The sequence below is a fragment of the Trachypithecus francoisi genome, unplaced genomic scaffold, assembly GCF_009764315.1.
Source record: "Trachypithecus francoisi isolate TF-2019V2 unplaced genomic scaffold, Tfra_2.0 Lachesis_group12, whole genome shotgun sequence".
Classification (NCBI taxonomy): Eukaryota; Metazoa; Chordata; class Mammalia; order Primates; family Cercopithecidae; genus Trachypithecus; species Trachypithecus francoisi.
This window is the reverse complement of record NW_022681457.1, coordinates 3,083,023-3,102,422: the sequence shown is the minus strand read 5'-3', so window position 1 is coordinate 3,102,422 and position 19,400 is coordinate 3,083,023. Positions and strand designations below refer to the sequence as shown.

General features: G+C 54.1%; 1 protein-coding gene across 1 annotated transcript in view; it reads right to left on the bottom strand.

Annotated features, from left to right (window-relative positions):
* BICRA (BRD4 interacting chromatin remodeling complex associated protein) overlaps window positions 1-19,400 on the bottom strand; it is a 101,583-nt gene that overhangs the window by 17,628 nt on the left and 64,555 nt on the right. Inside the window, 6 exon segments of the mRNA XM_033223836.1 lie at window positions 3,251-3,427; window positions 4,193-6,148; window positions 9,852-9,917; window positions 12,009-12,051; window positions 12,154-12,199; window positions 15,749-15,850. Coding sequence (XP_033079727.1) covers window positions 3,251-3,427; window positions 4,193-6,148; window positions 9,852-9,917; window positions 12,009-12,051; window positions 12,154-12,194 — 2,283 coding nt within the window. The 5' untranslated portion in view covers window positions 12,195-12,199; window positions 15,749-15,850.

The window sequence follows — 19,400 nt, the reverse complement described above, 5'->3', positions numbered from 1 at the left end:
TCTTTGCTTTTCTGTTTGTGTTAACACAAAGGGAAAATGCATGCACGTGCACACACACATACATACACACACACACACACACACACACACACACACACACACACGGAGGCTGCCAAATCCATCTGGGTCCAGAGAGCAGAGTTCCGAGTGCAGGAGTTAGAGTTCATACAGTAAGAGAACCACTACTCTTACTAACAGTAAGAATCATCCAGATTGGGAACTGCTATTCCGTGCATATACACAGGATAGTGGTTCTCAATCTGGATGATTCTGTCCCCGCCAGGGGACACTTGGCCAATCACCCAGTCACACACCCACCCATGCCATCCATCCGTCCGTCCATTCAGCCATCCATCTGTCCATCCACTTGCCCACTCAACAAACATTCATTGACCACCTTCTGTCATGCTGGCACTGTTGCAGACACAGCTGCTGTGGAGAGTCCTACCTTGTGCCTCCTCGCCTGTGTGTGTGACTAAGAGTCAGCTCGGGTGCACACTTGACTGTGTGCACTAAGCATCCTTCTCAAAGGTCATCCACATGGCCAGGCACAGTGGCTTACCCCCATAATCCCAGCCCTGTGAGAGGCCAAGGTGGGAAGATTACTGAGCCTAGGAGTTCGAAACCAACCTAGGCAGCATAGTGAGACCCCATATCTCCCCCACAAAACAAAATACAAAAAAAAAAAAAAAAAATTAGCTGTGCGTGGTGGCACGCACCTATAGTCCCAGCTACTTCAGGGTCTGAGGTGGAAGGATCACTTAAGCATGGCAGGGCAGAGGTTGTAGGAGCCAATATTGCACCACTGTACTCCAGCCTGGGCGACAGAGCCAGACCCTGCTTCCAAAAAAATAAGTTCAGCTACAGCATAATTACTGCAACTGCTAACAGTAAGTGTCTGTTCACTGAGCACTGGCTCTGTGCAGTGCCATCATGCCAGGTCACTGGCCTTATTCCCATTTTAGATGCAAAAACCATGCCTCAGAGAGCTCCACTAAGCAGAACTGGATTGACACCCAGGTCTGGCTTTCTCAAGACTTCAGGTGTCTCCAGCAATAAGCCCCCAGGGTTTTAATCCAGGCCCTACCATTTGCGAGCTGGGCAACCTTGGGCAAGCTAATTAATCTCCCTGTGCCTCTGTTTCCTCACCTGCAAAATGAGATGCTACCACCTGCCTGGTGGAGGTTGTGAGGTTTAAATGAGAGACTGCTAGGCGGGTGCGGTGACTCACACCTGTCATCCCAGCACTTTGGGAGGCTGAGGCGGATGGATCACCTGAGGTCAGGAGTTTGAGACCAGCTTGGCCAACATGATGATACCCCAACTCTACTAAAAATATGAAAATTAGCCAAACATGGTGGCGGGCACCTGTAATCCCAGCTACTCAGGAGGCTGAGGCAGGAGAATCACTTGAACCCAGGAGGTGGAGGTTGCAGCAAGCCGAGATCTTGCCACTGCACTCCAGCCTAGGTGACAGAGTGAGACTCTGTCTCAAAAAATAAATAATAATAATAATAAAAGCAAACATTTATCAAGTGCTTACTTTGCGCTAACTCATTTACTCCACCTAAGCGCTCCCTCAGCCTACCTAAGCATCTGCTGATGGAAGGAACAATTGGTTGCTAAAGGTTAAATGGTAAGCGGGAGAGCCCGCAAGTGAAATAACGGCTGTTCAAGGTCAAAGCCCATGCTGACTTCTGCCATCCTGCCCTTGTCACTGTCCCACTCTCCTCTTCCTACCTATCCACTGGTCCTTTCTGAATGAGTACCACATTCACTGCTCTAGAATAAGAGGGTAGCCCTCCCTAACCTGCTATGTGCTTATGACTCATAAGCATAATGCTTATTACTCTTAAGACAAAAGGCTAATTTTCCTAATATGTAAAGAGTTTCTACAAATCTACAACAAAATGACAGTAACCCAGATTTTACAATGGCAAAGGGTATGAGCAGTTTCATAAAACAGAAGGTACATATGGCTCTTACTCTTATGAAAATCTGCCTGAGCTCATTCACAATAAAAGAAATGCAAATGAAAACAAAACAAGATACGATTTTTCACCTATCTAGATCGGACAAGTTCAACATACTGGTGAGGTTGCAGGCAGGGCGGGGAAGGCATAATCACATATTGCTGATAAAGGTTAAACTCATTTATACTCCACGGGGCAATTTGGCAATATCCGTCAGAGATAAAAATGAATACGCCTTCAGAGCCAGCAAATTCCTTGTGAAGAACTTACCCTACAAAATGACATACATACAAAGGCATTCTTTGCAGCCTTGTTCATAATAGCTACAGATCAGAAGTGACCTAAAAACCCAACAATTTAGACTGGCTAAATAAATATCAGTACATGCACACAGTGGAATACCACGCAGCCATATAAAAGAATGAAGAATGGGAACGGGCACAGTGGCCAACACTTGTAATCCCAGCACTTTGGGAGGCCAAGGCGGGCAGATCACTTGAGGTCCAGAGTTCAAGATCAGCCTGGGCAACATGGTGAAACCCCGTCTCTACTAAAAATACAAAAATTAGCCCAGCATGGTGGCAGGCACCTGTAATCCCAGCTACTCAGGAGGCTGAGGCAGAAGAATCATTTGAACATGGGAGGCGAAGGTTGCAGTGAGCCGAGATCGCGCCATTGCACTCCAGCCTGGGCGATAGAGTAAGACTCCATCTCATTTTTTTTTTTTTTTTTTAAAAGAGAGAATGAAGAATGGTCTCCAAGATCGATTTTTAAATAATAAAAAATGCAATACTGCAGGCAGAGGATGCTACCCTTTTTGTAAAAATTGAAGGAAAAGAATCCATATTTGATTGTTTCCCTATCCAGATAACAAATGCAAGAAACCACCCTGGGAAGGAAGATGACAGGAGGCTACGGTTCAGGAGAGGGGGATTCTCCACTATGCATCTTTTTGTACCTTTTTAAATGTGAATTATCTGAATGTATTACTAATTCGGATGTGAAAATTATAATTTTAGGAAAGAACAGATTTCCTTCCACGTGTGTCTTGCATTCCTGCAGCGCATGGGCTCCCCCAGGGCCAGCCCTGGTCTCAGGCATCCATGATCATCATTGGGAGACACTTGGGAAACACTTTGTGGGAGTGAAAGAGAGCTCTGTGTTCCAAGTCAGCAGGACAGAGACGCAGGCAGGGCAGAGAGCGAGGAGCGGGAGAGCCGACAGGAGGGGCGAGGCTGGGTCTGTGCTGTGGACACACGCTGCTGGGGTCCCTCTACCTGGGGGGCCGGAGCCGGGGAAGCCTGGCCGTCGGGGGCCTGAGGGCCAAGGCCAGCTCCTTTGGCGACGGGGGTGGCCGGGGCTGGGTCTTGGGCGGGAGGCGGGGCGCTGACTATGACCGAGGCAGGCACGGAGAGGTGGGGACCCTCTGCAGAGAGGGGCTGCTGGCTCCTCTCCTGCAACGGGCAGCCCGCACAGGGTCAGAAGGCCGCCCCCACAGGCCCTCGACCACCCCACCCGAGACCCCTGCCCCTACTGACGCTCCAGAGAACAGGGTAGTGGGCAGCCTGGCAGGCAGGGTGTCAGGCACAGAGGCCATGGAGGCCAAAACCCAGGCAGCCCACTCCATTCTGAGCTCCTATTGGCCCCTCTGCCAGCTCCACCTTGCCCTGCCTCTCTCCTGCCCCACCTGCCTGTCCGTCCGTCCCTGTCTTGTCCACTTCCTGTCTAAGATCCCTCTCCTTGTCTGTCAGCAGGCCAGCGAGTGCCTGCCTTTCTCTGTCCGTCTGCCAGTCCCTCTCCCTGTCTGTCAGCAGCCCAGCCGGTGCCTGCCCTTCTCTGTCCGTGCACTAGTCCCTCTTCCTGCAAGTCCCTCTCCTCTTCCTGTCTGTCAGCAGCCCAGCCAGTGCCTGACCTTCTCTCTCTGTCTGTTCGCAGGTCCCTCCCCTTGTCTGTCTGTCTGCCAGTCCCTTTCGCTGCCTAACAGTTGTCCTGCCCCTCGTCCGTCAGTCAGCCAGCCTGCCAATCCATCTTCCTGCCAGTTCAGCCAGGGCCCTCAGCCCTCTAGCCTCCTCTTAAGGGCCACCTGTGCCATACGGAGACCTTCCCCCACAGCTGCCACAGTGGCATCCACTTTTGGATCTTGGCGCCTCGCCCCAGGGCCCCTCCTCCTCCCAAACCCGCCTCCTCTGGTACCTGCTCCCCTGCCCTGCCCTGCTTACCTGGGGCAGGAACATCTGCAGGGAGTCCTGAGTGAGGATGGCCGTAGGGGTGGCAGACGGCGGCTGTCCCAGGACGATCTTCTCCGGGCTAGACGCCAGGCCAGGGCTGGGCTGGGGGGTGGTGGCCTGAGGCGGGGCAGCAGCCTGTGGGGTGGGGGCCTGCGGGGGCTGCTGCGCCTGCGGCTGCTGGAGGCCCAGGGGCAGGGGTGTGCTGACCGCCGGGGGCGCCTGGGGGGCAGGCTGCACCGTGAGGACGGGCGCGGCCTCCCCGGTGGCGGCGGCAGGGGTGGCCGGCTGCACCAGGCCGTCAGGGGTGTTGAGCATGGCCACGGCGCTGGGGGGCAGGGTGACCCCCTGGAGGACGGTGGTGGCGGCCGGCCCGGCGGGCGCTGGCTGGCTCTGCGTGGGCAGGCTGCCCGCCGCCAGCGACACGGGCATCTGGAAGAGCGCAGGCTGGCCCACCTGGATGGGGGCGGCGGAGAGGATGTGCGCGCTATGGGCCCCAGAGTGCGGGGCCAACACGGGGCCCAGGCTCAGTGGGCCCGCCAGGTTCTGGTTGGTGAGGATGGGATTCGCGATGAGCTGTCCACCCGTGTGGGGGGCAGCGGCTGCCAGGATCTGCCCGCCCACGTTGGCCGGCAGGGCTGAGAGCTGCTGTGGGAGCTGGACCGCGGGGGCGCCAGGCAGTAGGAACTGGTTCTGGCCCGGCAGCATGTGCTGGGCGGGGATGACGATGCTGCTGCCTTGGTTCAGGAGGTGGACGCTCATGGGCTTGCTCAGGGCTCCGGGGGGCTGCGGTGGGGCCGCCCCGGTGGTGGTGGCCGGTGGCTGCTTGAAGACATTTGCCTGCAGCGCAGGCGCGGGGAAGCCCGACAGCACCACGTTCTGGCCCGCCTTCCCCGCCGCCATGAACGTCAGGTTCTGTGGGGCCTTGGGCTGCTGCGGGAGTGCCCCCGGCTCTCCCTGGATGGTGAGCGTGGCGCCCGCGGGCGCGAATGGCTTGGGTGTCAGCTGGTAGAGCTTGGGGGGCAGCACTCCCGCGGGCTTGGGCTGGATGGGCGTGGGCGTGCGATGCAGGATCACGTTGGGCGCCGGGACCAGTGGCGACGAGCCGAGGCCTGGGGCCACCGCCAGCGGCTGTCCCGAGGGCGCCCCGCTGGGAGCCGAGGCGGCCCCGGCACCTCCGAACACAGAGTTCCCATTGAGCGTGGTGGCCACAGCGGCCGGGAGGTTCTTCTGGATGACCAGGCCAGCCCCCTGTGGCGAGACACCGGCCGACGCCAGGGTCACGGGCTCTGAGGGGCCGGCCGCCGAGGCCAGGTAGCCGCTGACGGGCACCTGCTTGGCCAGGAGCTGGGAGGTGGGCGTGTTGAGCGCCATGACGGGCTGGCCCACCACCTGGATGGGCGCCAGGCCCAGTGTGGCCGCTGTGGCGCCCCCAGGGCTGCCATTGGGCAGGCCTTGGAGGCCAGGGATGGGCTGCAGTGTCACGTTGCCCAGGCCCACAGGCTGCAAGAAGGGCTGAACACTCAGGGCTTTGTTGACCACGTCCTGGGGCGGCACCAGGGCCTGGTGGGTCAGCACGGTGGGCGGGCCCTGCAGCCCCAGCAGGTCCGTGCCGCCTGGGAAGAGGGCTTGGGGCCCCGCAGCCACAGCCGCCGCCCCTCCAGCGCCTGTCGGGCCTGCTCCACCATCCGCAGGCTGCAGGGTGGGCAGCTGGAAAGGACCCAGGTCCAGCTCAGCCTCGGCCTCCAGCGTCTGCTCTGTGATGTTGGCCTCTTGGAGGCTCTGCTGGAGGATGTCACAGGGCTGGTCAGCGCCCCCACCGCCCCCACCGCCGCCCCCTGTCGCAGGAGAGCCCAGGATGTCATCTTCCAGGAAGTCTAGGTCCACACTGGGGGCCGGCTGGTTGGGTTCTGGGTTCAGGTGGTTGCCAGAAGCTTCTTGCACATGGAGCTGAAGGCCAGGAAAGGTGGGAAGGAATAAGCTGAGGTTAGCAAGGGGCTAGGCTCAGGCCACAGCTGCAGCAAAGAATGCTGAGGATCCAGGGCAGCCATGTTCAAGAAAGAACATTCCTGCCTGGCATGGTGGCTCACGCTTGTAATCTCAGTGCTTTGGGAGGCTGAGGTAGGAGGATGGCTTCAGCCAAAGAGCTCGAGATCAGCCTGGGCAACATACTGAGACCCTGTCTCCATAAAAAAATTTTAAGGCCGGGCGCGGTGGCTCAAGCCTGTAATCCCAGCACTTTGGGAGGCCGAGACGGGCGGATCACGAGGTCAGGAGATCGAGACCATACTGGCTAACACGGTGAAACCCCATCTCTACTAAAAATACAAAAACTAGCCGGGCGAAGTGGCGGGCGCCTGTAGTCCCAGCTACTCGGGAGGCTGAGGCAGGAGAATGGCGTGAACCCGGGAGGCGGAGCTTGCAGTGAGCTGAGATCCGGCCACTGCACTCCAGTCCGGGCGACAGAGCGAGACTCCGCCTCAAAAAAAAAAAAAAAAAAAAAAAAAAAAAAAATTTTAAAAAAGAAAAATTAGCCAGCGGTGGTACCATGTGCCTGTGGTCTTAGCTACTTGGGAGGCTGAGGTGGGAGGATCACTCAAGCCCAAGAGTTTGTGGCTGCATAGTGGAGCTACGAGCACACCAGCCTGGGCGACAGGGGCAAGACTTTGTCTGAGAAAAAAAGGAAAAAAAAAAAAAGAAAAAAGAACATTCCACCTGCAAGTGGCTGGACCCAGGATCAAATCCCAGCTCTGCCAAGGCTTAGCTGTGTAACCTAGGGTGTGCTTGATCTGACCTCAGTTTCTCCATCTGTACCCATGAGTAAAATGTAATTAAAAAAAAAAGTATTCTTCAAGTCCAGGCACAGTGACTCACGCCTATAATCTTAGCACATTGGGAGCCTGAGGTGAGAGGATCACTTAAGCCCAGGAGTTCTAGGCTACAGTGAGCTATGATTGTGTCACTGTACTGCAGCCTAAGTGACAACAGTAAGACCCAGTGGGGTGCCCTCAGGACAGCCGCTGGTGGTGGCCCCGGGCCTCAGCTCATCACCACTGGTCCCGGCGCCCAACGTGATCCTGCATCGCACACCCATGCCCATCTAGCCCAAGCCCGCAGGGGTGCTGTCCCCCAATCTCTACCAGCTGATGCCCAGAAACCAAAAATAAAGTCTAGGCACAGTGGCTCACACCTGTAATTCCAGCACTTTGGGAGGCAGAGGCAGGCGGATCACCTGAGACCAGGAGTTGGAGACTAGCCTGGCCAACATGGTCAAACACCGTCTCTACTAAAAATATGAAAATTAGCTAGGCGTGGTGGTGGGCGCCTGCAGTCCTAGCTACTCAGGAGGATGAGGCAGGAGAATCGCTTGAACCCGGGAGGTGGTGCTTGCAGTGAGCCGAGACTGCACCACTGCACTCCAGGCTGGGTGATAGAGCGAGACTCCATCTCAAACAAAACAAAAATAAATAAAAACAAGCAACTATTGTTTAAATAGTCAATACAGGCCTACGACACTTATCTGTAATGACAAAACCCAAAAAGCTCTAAGAACTGAGACTGTTTTCATAGCTCTGTTGGCAGCAAAACCTGACCAGAACCGACATGACACTTTAGGTGGGATCCATTTATCCACATGATGTGACTTCCTAAGTTTGGCCATCGAAGGGCAAGCGTGTGACATTACACACACCACACACATGGCACCACTTTTCTGGAATTTGAGAAATTCGAAATTCTGAAACACACCTGGCCCTAAAGGTTTCCAACAAGCGGTCGTAGTCCTAGTGGAGAAAAGCTCACATCACAGCCGCTCCCATTTATGAGCTTCTGTGCCAACCGCACTGTGAGTTCAATGCTTTTTGTTTTTTGGGTTTTTTTTTTTTTTGAGACAGAGTTTCACTCTCGTTGCCCAAGCTGGTGGAGATCTTAGCTCACCGCAACCTCTGCCTGCTGGGTTCAAGCGATTCTCCTGCCTCAGCCTCCCAAGTACCTGGGATTACAGGAATGCACCACCACGCCTGGCTAATTTTGTATTTTTGGCAGAGACAGGGTTTCTCCATGTTGGTCAGGCTGGTCTCGAACTCCCAACCTCAGGCGATCCGCCCACCTCGGCCTCCCAAAGTGCTGGGATTAAAAGCGTGAGCCACCGTGCCTGGATTCAATACTTTTTAAGTGCTTTTCATGCTATGCTGGACTGCAACCCAGGACACGCATGGAAAAATATCAGCATGCATATGTGTGGATAGCCCCACAAACAATACTTATCCAGTTTTCCATCTCCACCAATACCTAACCAGATAACCCATCAAAACCTGCAGCTTCCAAGATTCTCAATAAATCCACGTGGAGGGTTCACAGTAGCACCCGGCCCCTGGCAGGTGCACGAGAAGCATCTATCATCATCACTGTCATTATTATTGTGATTGTTCATGCTGTTGTTGGTGACAGTCCCATGAGGCGGGTGCTGCTCCCTTCCTCATTTCACAGATGAGGGGACTGCCTGGGTCAACCACTGGTGAGTGGAGGGGAGTGGCAGGCAGACAGGGCTCTGGCTCAGCCTCCAGCCGACTGAGGACCAGGCAGGCCACTGACCCCCTGAGCTCTTAACTGCCAGATGGTCACAACCAACCTGCCTCCTGGGATGCCTGTGAAAATTCACCGACGTCGCGTGCAGAGAGTATTTAGAACCTGACCAGGGATCTTAGGGTATACAAAAATGGTGGTCACAGTAAGAAGTGTGATCACAAAAGAGTAACAGGATCACTGCTGTTACTGGGCCTGTAAATGGACCAACGTTATATAATTACTGCATTTCCTCCTCATTTATATTATGAAACATAAGCTATTTGGAATATGATATTATAGCTGTGAGAACTAAATGAAGATGACAAGGAAAGGCCAGTCGTGTAAGTGTTTGGTGAATGCGTGTTCTGATGATGAAGACGGAAGGTGGGAGGGTGAGGAGGGGGAATGAGGAAGGGGAGGCGGGGAGGGAGGAGGCCAAAGGAAGAGTGGGGAAAGAAAAGGTGAAGGGGGGAAAGCAGCAACAGAAGAGGGAGAAAGAGGAAGGAGGTGGCTACCGTGGTGTGGACAACTGGCACTCAGTCATGGGACCGGCAGTCAGGCACACAGTGGGTACTCGATAAACGTCCTCTGCATTGGCCACTCTGGGCTTTGCTCAGCACCTGTCTTCACTGTCCAGGTGAAGACTGAAGTCTGCAGGTGAGGAGGCCCCTCCCCTAGGTCATACCCCGCCATGGCTGAGTTGGGCAGGACCCCAGGCCTCCCCCAGCCCTCTGCTCTCCAGAGGAGTACCCCTGTGAACCCCACAACCCACATCTGCTTCAGCTCCCCAGAACCACTCTGCACCAGCCGCCCCAGGGCCCCAAGGCCTCGGGGACCCTCACCTCTTCCCCGAGGGGCCTTGCAAGACACGGTCAGCCTTACCCATGTTGGCCACCCCCAGGGCTCCCCTGCTGTGCTCCCTCCTGCACTGCCAGGGTGGTCCAGCCACCCTCAGAGGCCCACCCCCGCCCTCCTCCTGTCAACGGCCCTCAGGAGATGAGCCCAAGCCTCCCCTCTTGCCTTCAGGGCCCCCCTCCCACTGGCGGCCCCAACAGCTCAGGTGAAGATTGGGAGCCACGGCACTTACCCCAGGACCTTCATAGAAGGCACTTTGGGCCTCCCCGGGATTATCCAGGAGGTCATCACTGTCAAGCTGCAACAAGACCCACCCCATCCAAGGTCAAGGGTCAGCAGGGCAGGCCCATGCTCTGGAGCAGAAACCAATTTAGGGTCACTCGGGACAAAAAGACAAGGGTTGGGATGGGAGAGGGCTGGGGGTATGGGAAACTCTGGCCTCCGAGAAGAGGCCCCAAAGGCAGGGGCTTGGGTGCCTGCCTAAAACCCAAGGCATCCCCAGCGCTGAGTCCCTGAGCCTGGCCTGCAAAATGATCCTGCCGTGACTGCCTTGAATTCCAGAATCCTGCCTCCACCACGCCTCTGCCCAAGCTGTGCCCTGCCATTGCCCCCAGTCTCTCCAGTAGCACAACCTTCAGGAGCGGTCACCTGTGGTCCAACAGCTCCTGTGCCTTCTCACTAAGTACTCCATTCCCAATGCAGCCTGAGTGCCTGGCACGCCCATCATCCGGGCACCTGACAAGCCCTGCGGTGCCGTCTCTGGCAGGGCAGGGCCTTCTCGGATGCCTAGCACCATCCTTAGTGCCCAGAACAGGCCCTGGCATCCACGTATGTGCCCAGTGAATGTCTGGGTGTGGCTGGGGTTTCCCTAATTTCTTGTTCCAGCTGGACATCTCTCCAGAACCTCAACTTGTACATCCACCAGCACCACCTGGACTTCCAGAATCTTCCCCAAATTTCCAACCTCAGAAAGTGGCACCAGAATCCACTCAGTTGCCCAAGCCAAAATCCAGGAGCCATGGTGAACACTCTCTCCCCCTCAACATCAAGTCCACCAGCAAGTCCAGCTGATGCCACCTCCCAGAGAGATCCCAAATCCAATGCTGCATGCCTCCCCCACTGCCTGCACCATGGCCCAGGCTGCCATCATCCCATTGCTCATGCCTCTGCTCTACAAATTATTTGATACCTCTCCTTTCAAGAGGTGGAGCTCAATTCTCCTCCCTCTGAGTGCTGGCCAGACTGACTGATTAGCTTCTAGTGAATACATTGTGATGGGAGGAAGGGCGTGGGACTTTGGAGACTGCATCATTAAGGGCACTGCGGGTTCCTCCTGTGTTCTCTCTCAGATTACGCGTTCTGGGGGAAGCCAGCTGCCATGCGGTGAAGACACTTAAGCAGCACTATGGAGAGGCCCCTGTGGTGAGGAGCTGAGGCCTCCTGCCAACAGCCACGGGAATAAGTCCTGGTGGAAGCACATCTGCCAGCCCCAGTCAAACCTTCGGATGACTGCAGCCCCAGCCCACAGCTTGACTACAACCTCATGAGAGTCCCTGAGCCTGAACCACCCAGCTAAGCTGCTCCCAGATTCCTGACCCTCAGACACTGCAAGAGCTCTAACAATTGCTGAAGGTACTGCATGCTGGGATAATCTGTTACACAGCCAGAGATACTAATACAGCTGCTCAGAGCTCAACAGACTTCTACTTTTCCCCATTTTGTTCTGTTTTCTGGGCAGCAAATCAAACATGGCATTCTCCTGTTTAAGAGCCCATCAGAGCTGCCTGTCACATTCAGAATAAAAATAACAACTCCTCTATTGGGCTTCCAGGCCTGCATAACCTGGTGGTTTTTACCTACTATAGTCTCACCTCCTACTAGTTTCCCCTTTAGTTTGGCCCCACCAGCCTCCTTTCTGTTCCTCAACCACGCCAAGCTCTCTCCCACCTTTGAACTTGCTGTTCCCCCTGCCAGGAGCACCGGCCCTGGCCACCTTGCTGTGATCCTTCAGGTCTCACCTTCAATGTTACCTCCCTCGTGTGACCCTCTCTGACTACACTATCTAAAGGAGCCCCTGGGACCCATTTATTTTCTTTTAAACCTCTTTCATTGTGCAAATGACACTATTATGTTTTTTATCATACTCTACATGGTACTTTTCACCATGACCTTTATTAGTGACTGGTTTCTTTGTTTACCAAGGAGGTGTCCATGGCAGGAGGACAGGGATTTACCATGAGTTTTGCTCATTGCTGTACCTCCAGTGCCTGGCGTTAGAAGCCACAAGGCAGATGGCTACTGCATCAAGGGGACGTGTCTCTCCCTGTCCCTCACTCCCAATTATACAGCCCCCCACATAGGGAATGCCTCTCCCTGCGCCCAAGCTTACCTTCTCAGATCCATGCAAGAAGTCATTGAGGGCCTGTGGATCACTGGAAAAGAAGAGGAAGAGAAGCTGAGGAGGTAAGGAGCTGGGGAGGGGAGGGAGGGGAGGGGTTGAGACAGAGGGCGGGGGTGGGAAGCCCGTTACTCACCAAATCACGTCTAGTAAGCATCTCCCATCCTCATCATCCATCGCCACTGGATGGGGTGGGGTCAGGAAGAGGGCGAGGGAGACAAGGTTAGATTTTGGCAGCTTGCCTGGCCCCCTCCCTTCAGGGGAACCCCCTGGAGGGGGTCAGAGTTTCTGTTCCCTTGAGTTCATGGGGATAGACAGGGACAAGGAATACCCCCAGGTGCCCTCCTAGCCAGAAACCCCTGACCAGGGACAGGGTCCTTTTCCTCCCGTTCCGACTCTCCCAGCACCTGATGATGATGATGATGATGATGATGATGATGGTATCAACTGAGACTAAGTGGGTCCTGACTGTGCCTCACACACACTAAGCTAATCCTCAGGATATCCCAGGAGGGGCCCCACGGCCCGTACTTTGCAGATGAGAACTGGAGGCACCGGGAGGGTCATCCTCCATCTCCCAGCAAGCAGGCAGCAGAGCCAGGCCTGGAACCTAGGAGGCCTGGCTCCTGAGCCCTGCTCTTCACCACCCTGCTGTCTTGCCTCCCCAGACATGGGGCGTGTGGTGGGGGTCTGTCCTACATATAAACAGGTGAAGGAGTGAGGGAGCCAGTGTAGACAACAAGAAGGGCTTTGTGGCTCAAGGCTCTGAGTGGCCCTTGAAGACGTCTGCAGTGTGTTCCCGAGGAAGGGGAGGGTGGTGGGGAAGCTGAGGCAGAAGCAAGGGAAAGGGGCTCATGAGGAGGGGAGTTCTGAGTCAGAGAAGCCACCGGGGTAAGGCTGAGCCCCATGGTCTGAATGATGAGGATGAGGATGGCTAACATTTGTCGAGCACTCGCTAGGTGCCAGGCACTGTCTGAGCACTTCAGCAATGTTAGCTTGTTCCACCCCCATAGGGAAGGGATCGTTATTCCCACCTGACACCAGGGGAAGCAGGTATTCTCTGTATTTATTTACCCATCCACGCTCACATCCACCTAGCCTTCCCTCCCTTCAAACACCCCTCCAAATATTCCTCCAACCCTCCAAAACATCCCTCCCTTCCCTGCCTCCATCCATTCATCCACTTCTTTATCTTTCCAAACATCCCTCCAAACATCCAACTAGCCCTCAGAAACATTTAACTAGACAACCCTCCCTCCAAAGCTTGCTCCTTCCTCCCTCTAGCCATCAGTCTCTTCCTCCCTCCATCCTTCCATCTACCTACCCATCCTCCATCCTTCCATCCACCTACCCACCCTCCATCCTTCCCTCCATCTACCTACCCACCCTCCATCCTTCCATCCATCTACCTACCCATCTTTACATCCTTCCATCCATCTACCTACACATCCTCCATCTTTCCATCCACCTACCTACCCATCCCTCCATCCTTCCATCCATCTACCTACCCATCCTCCATCCTTCCATCCATCTACCCACCCATCCTCCATCCTTCCATCCATCTACCCACCCATCCTTCATCCTTCCATCCATCTACCTACCCATCCTCCATCCTTCCATCCATATACCTACCCATCCTCCATCCTTCCATCCATATACCTACCCATCCCTCCATCCCTCCATCTACCTACCCATCCCTCCATCCTTCCATCCGTCTACCTACCCATCCCTCCATCCTTCCATACATCTACCTACACATCCTCCATCTTTCCATCCACCTACCTATCCATCCCTTCATCCTTCTACCCATATACCTACCCATCCTCCATCCTTCCATCCATACACCTACCCATCCTCCATCCTTCCATCCATCTACCTACCCATCCTCCACCCTTCCATCTACTTACCCATCCCTCTATCCTTCCATCCATCTACCCATCCATCCCTCTATCCTTTCATACATCTACCTACCCATCCCTCCATCCATCCATCTACCCACCAATCCCTCCATCCTTCCATCCATCTACTTACCCATCCCTCCATCCATCCATCTACCCATCCCTCCATCCATCCATCCATCCATCTACTCATCCCTCCATCCTTCCATCTGTCTACTTACCCATCCCTCCATCCATCCATCTACCCATCCCTCCATCCTTCCATCCGTCTACTTACCCATCCCTCCATCCATCCATCTACCCATCCTTCCATCCTTCCATCCATCTACCCACCCATCCCTCCATCCTTCCATCCACCTACCTACCCATCCCTCTATCTTTCCATGCATCTACCTACCCATCCCTCCATCCTTCCATCCATCTACCTACCCATCCTTCCATCCATCTACCTACCCATCTCTCTATCCTTCCATCCACCTACCCATCCCTCCATCCTTCCTTCAATCTACCCACCCATCCCTCCATCCTTCTGTCCATCTACCCACCCACCCCTCCATCCTTCCATCCATCTACCCACCCATCCCTCCATCCTTCCATCCATCTACCCACCCATCCCTCCATCCTTCCACCCATCTACCTCCCCATCCCTCCATCCTTCCACCCATCTACCTCCCCATCCCTTCATCCTCCATCCATCTACCTAACCATCCCTCCATCTTTCCATCATCTACCTACCCATCCCTCCATCCTTCCAAGCTTCCATCCAAACACCCCTCCTTCCCTTCTGTCAAATACCCACACAGACCCATCCTTCCAGTCATTCATCCCTTCATCGCTTCCTGTACCCTCTGCCCCCCTCTCCTCCCAACGACACATACAATACACAATGGAAAAGAAGACCTGATTTCTGAATGGTGGGAATTTACAGCTCAGGACTGTGGAGTTCCCTTACCCTCTTTTTTCGTCAGGGTAGGGGGTCCCAAACCTCACTGATGACGTGACGACTGCCATGGGTCACCATCCCCACCCAAAAACCTCACATATAAAATCTTACATGAACCCTCGGCTGGTGCACAGTCCCTCACCCTGACAGCATACTCTGAACTTCCCTAACAGGGGCCTCCCCAGTGTCACCCCCGAGTCCTCCATCCCCAGTGCTCAGTGACATAATGAAAAGCCCTGGCCAGGGACCTCCCACTGTAGGTTGGGGGGTATTTGCTGAATCATACTGTGAAAAATCTGACGACTCATGCATGTTTCACGCCAAAACATGCATGTGGATAAGAAATGTGACACATACTTTTCCCGGGTTCACAGATCCCCCTCCCTGCAGCACAGACAGAGACACATGCATCCCCAGAGCCCCACATGCCAATTACTCTCCCTCTCAGGGGTTGGCTGTGGGGACTGTCCCCAGGGAGGCTCCTCCAGGGCTCTTGCTGCCTTAGGAAGCGGTGAGGACGTGCTCTCACCTGCTCCATATCCCAGCCCCACCAGGCTTCCTCCCGCTGTGTCACCAGATCCATGACCTATGAGCCCCTTCCCTCCCCAACCCACTCATAGAAGGCACGCAAAGGCATGGTCTGCAAAGAATCTGGAGAAAAGGGGAAAGGAGCAGGGAGAACGATTTTGCCTGCGCTAATGCAGAGGCAGGGTGATGGCCCAGATGATTCAGGGGGCCCAGGTGGGAGAAGAAAGAGCTGGAGATATTGCTTAGCCAGGCTCTTCCAGGAAGGAATGCTCCTTCCTCATCCAGGGGCCAAGGTGGTGCTGGGGAGGTGGAATGAGAGACGGTTGCCCCTCCAGTAATAACAGAGATGCTTCGCTGGTTACCTGCGCTACAAACGAATCATGAAGGGAAGGAGGGGCGTGTCCACTCCAGGTCTACGCGGGGCCCCCAGCTGGGGACTTGGAAAGGGTCCTCTTGGGGGCCAGCTGTGGAGAAAATGAGAGGCAGACAGTGAGTGAGAAAGTCAGTGAAAAGGAAAAAGACGTGGTCAGAGATGGACAGAGCTATGGGAGGTAGGTGGGAGAGGGATGGACAAAGGAGGGGGACGGAACAGAGACGGGAGGCTGAAAAGGTGACATTCAAGGGAAGCTTAAAAAGTTTAAAATCACACAAAATAGCTGGCGCAATGGCTCACGCCTGTAAATCCAGCACTTGTGGAGGCTGAAGCAGGAGGATCACTGTAGCCCAGGAGTTCAAGACCAACCTGGCTAGGCAACACAGCAAGATCTTGTCTCCACAAAAAGAAATTTTTTTGGCTGGGCATGGTTGCTTGCCTATAGTTCCAGTTACTCGAGAGGCTGAGGCAGGAGGATTGCTTGAGCCCAGGAGGTCAAGGATGCTGTGAGCTAGGATAGTGGCACTACACTCCAGCCTGGGCGACAATGAGACCCTCTCTCAAAAATAAAAAAATCTGGTGGGCGCAGTGGCTCACCCCTGTAATCCCAGCACTTTGGGAGGCCGAGACAGGCGGATCACAAGGTCAGGAGATCGAGACCATCCTGGGTAACACAGTGAAACCCCGTCTCTACTAAAAATACAAAAAAGTAGCCAGGTGTGGTGATGGGTGCCTGTAGTCCCAGCTACTCGGGAGGCTGAGGCAGGAGAATGGCGTGAACTCGGGAGGAGGAGCTTGCAGTGAGCCGAGACTGTGCCACTGCACTCCAGCCTGGGCGACAGAGCGAGACTCCCTCTTAAAAATAAAAATAAAATAAAATAAAAATAAAAAAATTAAATCGAACAAAACCACACTACACATACTATTATCCCGTATATATACTACGTATGTGTAGCACATGCACTATAGCACATAACATTATACTATGTCATTTACTGGTACTTCAGTCTAACAAAATGCAGCCAATTCTTGCTATTTGCAGTAGTGAGGTTCTAGAAAGTCACCATGAACACCGAGCCGCTGCTCCTGGGGAAAATACACGGCTAGGTTCCTGCCAGGCTCTGGCCACAGTATTTTCGCCCATCAATCAATACATCACCTTGACTTATATGCGTTTCTGTCTGAAGACATCTTATTTAATCTGTATTGTTGATTCATTCACATTGAACTCACGGCCAACAGGACTATAACTCCTACCTGAAGGAAGCTTCTCTAACACAGGTATTTTCTCCAGAAGGCACATCACAGCCTCACTGCCCTTAGGAACACTAGATTTCTACACCCTGCTTGGAGCCATTTTATTTTATTTATTTGTATTTTTTGTGAGTCTTGCTCTGTCGGAGCAAGCGAGACTCACAGAGTCTCGCTCTGTCACCCAGGCTGGAGTGCAGTGATGCAATCTTGGCTCACTGCAACCTCCGTCTCCTGGGTGCAAGCGATTCTCCCGCCTCAGCCTCCCGAGTAGCTGGGATACAGGCGTGTGCCACTGCACCCGGCTAAGTAGAGACAGGGTTTCACCATATTGGCCAGGCTGGTCTCAAACTCCTGACTTGAAGTGATCCACCCACCTTGGCCTCCCAAAGTGTTGGGATTACAGGAGTGAGCCACCACATCTGGCCTAGGAGCCATTTTAAACAGAGAAATCACCAATAAGAAGCACAAAGACAGTCGGGCACAGTGGCTCATGCCTGTATCCTGGCACTTTGGGATGCTGAGGCAGGCAAATCACTTGAGGCCAGGAGTTCGAGACCAGCCTGGCCAACATGGCAAAACCCTTTAGTCTCTACTAAAAATAGAAAAAATTAGCCAGGCATGGTGGCGGGTGCCTGTAGTCACGCCTACTCGGGACGACAATCACTTGAACACAGGAGGCGGAGCTGCTTGCAGTGAGCCGAGATCGCGCCACTTGCACTCCAGCCTGGGTGACAGAGCGAGACTCCGTCTCAAAAAAAAAAAAAAAAAAAAAAGACTCACAAAGATATGAAAACTGTGGCACTAAATCGACTGCAAAAAGCACACTGCTTTGCAAACTTTGCAAACTGAGCTGAAACAAGACATCAGAGTGCTGCTGGGCCCGACCTCAGCTGGGAACCTGCATGTCAGGCAGCTCAACTTTTCTGGCCACTCTACCCACTTCTGCAAATGACCAGCACCGTTTTGGGGTTACCAATTTTCGCAAGTAGGTGAATTCGCAAATACGGGATCTGTGAAGAACAAGGACCGACTGTGACAATAATAAAACCACTGATTGCGGGCCTCCTATGTGCTGGGTGCTGGTTTAGGTAACCCGCGTGTACAACTCATTCGCCTTCCCTAAAACCCCAGAGGCAGGTGCTTCTGTGATCCCTACACATTAGATGAGGAAATAGGCTCAGAGAGGTTAGTCATCTGGCCGAGATCCTGTAGCTGGTAAGGGGTCAGGCTGAGATTTTTTTTTGTTGGCTCTTGTTGCCCATACTGGAGTGCAATGACACGATCTCGGCTCACTGCAACCTCTGCTTCCCGGGTTCAAGTGATTCTCCTACCTCAGCCTCCCGAGTGGCTGGGATTACAGGCATGCACCACCATGCCCAGCTAATTTTTTATATTTTTAGTAGAGACAGTTTCACTATGTCAGCCAGGCTGGTCTGAACTCCTGACCTCAGGTGATCCGCCCCCTTGGCCTCCCAAAGTGCTGGGATTATAGGTGTGAGTCACCGCGCCCTGCCCAGGCTAGGATTTGAGCCCAGGTAGGCTCACTGCAGAGGCCTCGCCCTTAACCAGTACCCCACAGGTGACCATCTCCTGCTACTTCTCTCGTAGGATCTGAAACAAATACAGCAGAATGTTCAGGCACTATTGCAGGGCTGGGTGACGGGGGTATGCGTCTCTGTTATCATTTTATGAATGCCTGGGATGCTTCAGATTGGAAAAGGAGATAAAGGGACTGGCATGGAAGAGGGAGGAAAGAACAGGAATGGCAAGTGGCTTTCTCTCTTCCTCTCAGGTCCTGATCCCAGAAAGATCTAGAAAGCAGATGTCGCAAGACCCTGGAACACAGGATTCTTTTCCTCTGGAATGCGGGTCCTCTGGAATGCGGGTGCCCTGCTCCTGGCCTGGAGGTGTGCATGAGCTCCCAAGACGAAGGGTTCACGTCTGTTCATGCCTCCTCCCTGGCTCTGGTAGGTGTGGCCCAAGCTCTGTGCACGACCTACCTACCAGCAGAATTAGAGACAGGAGGGGGTGCAGCTCCCGCGGGGCTTCTGCAAACCAGTCCCGAGGGTGAATTTCGAAGTGGAGGCTGGCGAGCTCTCTCTGCAGATTCTGTATTTGTGTGCTTTCATTCCAATGACAACATTAAAGACATGAACGGGAATGTCCTGGGGAGAGGGACACGTTCCGTGTTGTGACTAAGCTGTGGTTATGTGAGTGTTCAGAATTTAACAGCTCGGGTTTCTGTGTTTCAACACAGGAAAATGTCACTTCAAAAAACGAAAAAGGAGGGAGGCGTGGGTAGCTCACACCTGTAATCCTAGCCGAGGCAGGGAGGCTGAGGCAGGAGGATGGCTTAAGCTCAGGAGTTGGAGAACCAGCCTGCGCAA